The sequence below is a fragment of the Morone saxatilis genome, unplaced genomic scaffold (assembly GCF_004916995.1).
Source record: "Morone saxatilis isolate NCDOM2014 unplaced genomic scaffold, NCSU_SB_2.0 Contig7, whole genome shotgun sequence".
NCBI lineage: Eukaryota > Metazoa > Chordata > Actinopteri > Moronidae > Morone > Morone saxatilis.
In genome coordinates, this window is record NW_023340246.1 from 273333 (window position 1) to 278768 (window position 5436).

General features: G+C 39.2%; 1 protein-coding gene across 1 annotated transcript in view; it reads left to right on the forward strand.

Moving 5' to 3' along the window:
• ankrd6b (ankyrin repeat domain 6b) overlaps positions 1-5436 on the forward strand; it is a 26836-nt gene that overhangs the window by 11979 nt on the left and 9421 nt on the right. The window contains exons 4-8 of the mRNA XM_035679069.1: positions 681-779; positions 2086-2184; positions 2884-2982; positions 4349-4447; positions 4860-4958. Coding sequence (XP_035534962.1) covers positions 681-779; positions 2086-2184; positions 2884-2982; positions 4349-4447; positions 4860-4958 — 495 coding nt within the window. The remainder of the gene's footprint in view (positions 1-680; positions 780-2085; positions 2185-2883; positions 2983-4348; positions 4448-4859; positions 4959-5436) is intronic.

Consider the following 5436-nt stretch of genomic DNA (forward strand, 5'->3'; position numbering starts at 1 on the left):
TTTTAATGGCACCCGACTGAAGGTTTGGTGCCACTAAATGTTTATCTTGATTACCAATTTCTAGTATTAAAGTAACAGGAATGGATGGAAATGCACATTAATTAGATTTTTCTTTTGAAAGTCTTTAGATTGAAACTTGACTATTGGTTTCCATCTTCTTATCTCACTCTCAGAAAGAGAAAGCAAGCAAATAACTATTTCCCCAAATCCTTCCTTTAATTGAAATTTGAGACTTCCTAATTATGTCAGTGAGGGTAGTTGGAGTCACCAGCTATCAGTCTGTGGAAAAATTTAAGGGTGTATCTTACTATTGATCCCATTAAAATACAGTAATTTCAAACTGCATGCACTGACATTTATCCATGTGGTCCACTCAAAGTAAATAGTAATAAAACAAAAATCCCCCAAAACCAATCTATTCCTTCAAGAGACTGTGTCACGTGTGATAGATGAAATCTTGTATCTCCGTTTCAACTTTTTAACAACTTTGTTTTTCATTAACTTCAGTTGATGTTGGAAATAATATAATTTCCAACATCTTCATGGCATCAACGAGAGCACTGTAACAATATAATAAAATATGAAACGGATTGATGCTGGGTTTTTTTTCCTGTTGTTGCTGAGAGTTTCTGGTCACATACAGTTAGTCAATGTTTGTGCGTTTGTGTGTCGGATGACAGGGGGAGCAGACAGCGTTACAGCGGGCTGCCGTGGTGGGAAACTGTGACATCATCAGCGCTCTCATCCAGGAAGGGTGTGCACTGGACAGACAGGACAAGGTGCAGATCAAAAGACATAAACACACACACACACAGAGGCTAATGGCACCTCTATTACAGTCAGTTGGAGGAACGGGGAATTTCAAAGCCATCATAATGACTGCATTAAAGCATCTGATAATCATAGAGAAACCAGTGTGCCTATAATCTGCTTATCCTTAGAGTAGTGTATTTAGAGTCACAGTGAAAAGAGAAATGACCTACAGGGATTATAACCATGAACACTATGACCAGTTTCTCTTCGTGTTTTATGTCACAACATGCTGAAATATGGTGTATTAATTGTGTATTTTAGTAAATACTGTAACTCCTTTACAGCTGACTTATTATGAATGATCACTCTTTCTCTTTATGCCACATCCCAACATCCTGTTTTGAGTGCAAATCCATCAAATCATACTCGTACATAGTTCTGTAAAATGTGGAGAATGAGTGTAGGAATATCAGACTATTTGTTATAAGGTCTGTAGTTTAATAGCCAATGTGGCTATTTACACCATGATCTTTTACTAAACCTAACCAGAGAGTTCTGTTCCCTAAACCTAACCAAAGAGCCACTAAAAAGTAAAAAATAATATGTGAACTTAATATAAAAATTGAAAGTCAGCACTAGATTGTGGTTTCATAAACTATCTCAGGTTGTAACTTGAACCCCAAAATCCTAAACTGGGGGAGGGGTGAGAATAGCCAAAAAGCTTCCATATGACTATTATCACATGGGTGCAAATATACACTCTGGAAATTCAATTTGGCCAAGGTGACATATAAAACATTATTATATACTTTTTGCCAGGACTTATGTCAAAGTACGAGGTAAAACAAGATCTACATATGAAGCCATTATCAATGTACCATAAAGTGTAAATCTACCTATGAACAGCCAGGCTTTCATTTAAAACAAGCCTTTATTCCTAATTACCAATGTGTAATTACATTTTATTTTATTAAAATGCCTCCTGCCTTTCTGATCTGCTTGTGTTTTTAATGAACTGTTGATGCTCAGAGGGCATGTCTTTAATGTGAAACATCTGCAGAATGTGTTAAGTTTGTCTGACAGTAGCTGAACAGCTGTCAAAAAATGGCAAAGTAGAAATGACTGGATGAAATAGTGAATAAAAATAGTATCAGCAGAGTGGTGAGTATGACATGTCTGGCTGGAATCTCATCAATGTACCATTGTAATTCTTCATGGATTCCCTAAAATCTAGACAAAGAGTCTTCATAAATGGAGGTATCTCTAAGATTTGTGTTTACAAACACTCTAAGCTGTCGTTAATGTGTTTTTTTTTGTCTTTTCTCCTGTCAGGATGGCAACACAGGTCTCCATGAGGTGTCCTGGCATGGCTTCAGTCAGTCTGTCAAACTACTGGTGAAGGCTGGAGCCAACGTTCATGCTAAAAATAAGGTGATTCTTCAGTGGCGCTCTCAACTTTCAACCACAGCCCTGGTTAAACGTTTGCTATAAACTTTATTCCTATATTCTTTCAGCTGTCTTTCTTTGCTTCCCATATCTTTGAGAGAAATTCACTAGGACTCATCTAAAGCAAGACTATGATGTTTGAAAGTAGAACTGACACACCCTCTTACAAATGAAAAGTTACATTCATACACAGTAAAGAACACCCTTTCTTGGTGGTCTCATTCCACTGTAATGATATCTTTTAAAGGAACGGACTCGAAAAGGAAATTGTTGAATAAAGGGAAGTTCAATGTGTCACTGTCTTGCAGGGGCCACTTAATATTCATACTTTAGTTGGACAGCCCTTTCTGAAGGGGAACTAAAGCCATTGTATCGCTCTCTTCAAAGCCACCAAACTCCTTTTGACAGAAACGTTAATTTTACCTCATGGAACACAGATTCTGCTCTATGGAGTTGCTGGTTTGCTTGTGTTATTGTGTGACTCATTTTAAAAGGTTACTTTGGATCCAAACTAACATGTTAACTAACCAATAAATGCAGCAGTTGGTTAGTTCTGCAAGGTACAATGAATGAATAAATTGTCTAAGGAGTCTGGAGGCTTTGAAGAGAGCAAAGATGTATGTAGCAATACGTACACAAATAAGAAAGGGGGAGACTCTGACTCTCTCCTCCTCCTGTTTTCAGGCAGGAAACACAGCTCTCCACCTTGCGTGTCAGAACGGCCACGCTCAGAGCTCCAAGGTTCTGCTCCTGGGAGGGTCCCGGCCTGACAGCAAAAACCATGTAAGTCTCCAGCAGGACTCTGGTGGGTTCTTCTGCTGCCAGAGTGAATGAGATGCATTCAGACACAGCCTGGTATTTACATATAGAAGGCAGCTCTCGGCCACTTTATCGCTGTCAGGCAACTGGTGCTTTTCACTCTGGTATATAATATAATGAACAAAGGAGATCGAGGTTAAGACAAGTGGTAGCTTCTGTTCTAGAGGTTTTCTTGGTACTTGTGTTTCCAAAACAAAGACCATTTCTTTGTTTCCCAGCACAAAAGGGCGAATAAATAACAACAAAAAACATCAGCATCGACCAAATTGTTATTTTAAACATCGTATCAGCCCAGAATTTCGGTGCACCCCTAGCTATAACACTAGTGCTAGTGTGGATTGATGTAACCTGCCTCGAGTAAATAATGTAGCCAGGAACTCCCTTTTACACTGGTGTGGAACTGCCTTCCATTAAAGCTGCATTATTGATTTTTATCAACATTTAGCAGCAAAGAGCCAGATGTTTTCTTATAGCGACCACCAAAGCAGATGTGAAAGGAGTACTGGACTGTTACTTCCAGCCAGTGAACATAGTGGTTCCTTCAGCTTAGATCCTGCTTGTTCTTTATACTTCTAACTTCTTACTTACTGTATTTTTCATGGCTCTTTCTTCCTGTTTCCTATTCCTTCATTTAAAATGCTCTTTGTAAACAAACATGCATCTTGACTTCTTCCTTACTCGCTCACATTTGCAGTGGCTTTGAAATCCTGGATGATGGCCTGCTGCCACAGTAGCGTTTACATGGCACAGTAGTCACTTAATTATGAAACACTGTGCGGCACATTTGCACTTTAAACATAATGTGCAGCCCCTCGGGGAAACCATTGTGTCAGCACAACACAAGTGCAGGAGGAGGTTGTTGGTGGTGCGTCTGAGCAGCAGCCTGAGTACTGATTGTTCACTCATGTGCTGACTATAAGCGAGGAGTCTTCAATGTTTCATTCTGATGTTTGTGGCAGGAGGACCAATGCTCAGACATACTGTCATTAACTGGAACAACCACATGGACTCAATTTTTAGAAATAGAAATTAGAAATAAATGAAATTAATAAAAAATATGAAGACTAAATTTGATGAAAAAGGTTAGCACATTTAAATTTTAGGTAAACCTTAATACCTAAAATGAAAATATTTAGATGTTTCTCTCTTAAATGTGACATTTTATACCAGTGTAGCATAATAGGAAAATCACTGTGGTTTTCTCTCCAGCACCTTTTAAAATGTACACAATCAAACATGTAAAATCATTTCACATTCCTCATTTATGCTTGACATCTTCTGAATGTAATTCAATTCTTGTAAAATTGCTAATCTCTACACATTTTCCCAGGCGGGGGACACGTGTCTGCATGTGGCGGCCCGCTACAACCATGTAGCTATGATCCGCATCTTGCTGGGGGCCTTTTGCTCCGTGTCAGAGAAGAACCTGGTGAGCCGTTGACTAACTTGCTAAATACTCGAGAATCCTGTCTTTGGCTACTGTACAGCACGGGCCAATTTGGCACGGGACTATTGATCTGGCTTGTAAAATTGTATTTTGAATTAATTAGCCCATATCACATGAGGAAGAAGAAGTTCAGTTTCCTGCAGTATTTGACACACAATCTTTTGTCCAGAATTTCACTTGTAAATGTGACACATCCAAGTATTCCACAGTTAAAACATGTCATTTATATGATTTGACATTATGTTTGTCATTCTGCAGAAAGCCTCTGGTACATAACATATAAGACGGAAATGTTCATACGAGCATCATACAAGCATCTTGATATTTTGAACAAAGGGTCACATCATCATCTTTTGTTCTGTGTGTGTGTGTGTGTGTGTGTGTGTGTCTGCAGGCTGGGGACACACCACTACATGTGGCAGCTGCTCTGAATCATAAGAAGACAGTACGTCTGCTGCTGGAGGCGGGGGCAGACAGCCGCATCTGCAACAACGTGAGTGCCTGCAGCCTCTTTCTACATCATTAATGATCACAAGAAGTGTTTGTGAACTCACTTTGCCTTTCTTCCTCTTCCAGTCAGCACACATTTCTGTTGTGAATCCTACAGCGCACACTGTCCCTGCCTCCTGCTGTCTATTTAAAGCCGCATTAGTCAACAGTGCACAGTAGTAGAAGCAATACTGTAGGTAGCAGCTAGAAAACCATTTGAACCTCAATAGGCAGAAATACTCTCACACTCTCATGTTTATTTACCTGGCTGCTCTGATTACTGTAAACCATCAGATCTTGCTTTGTCACTTTCAGTTGAAAATCCCCTATCATGATAAAGATAAAGCTGCTGTCACAACTCAACCCTACTGCAGATTTTTTAATCTTTTTTTTAAACTGACCATTAACTGGATTTAAGGATAAAGGCTGTTATAAAGTTTTGATTGTCATAACCCGGCTGTTGTCAAGTGAAAACAAAGCAG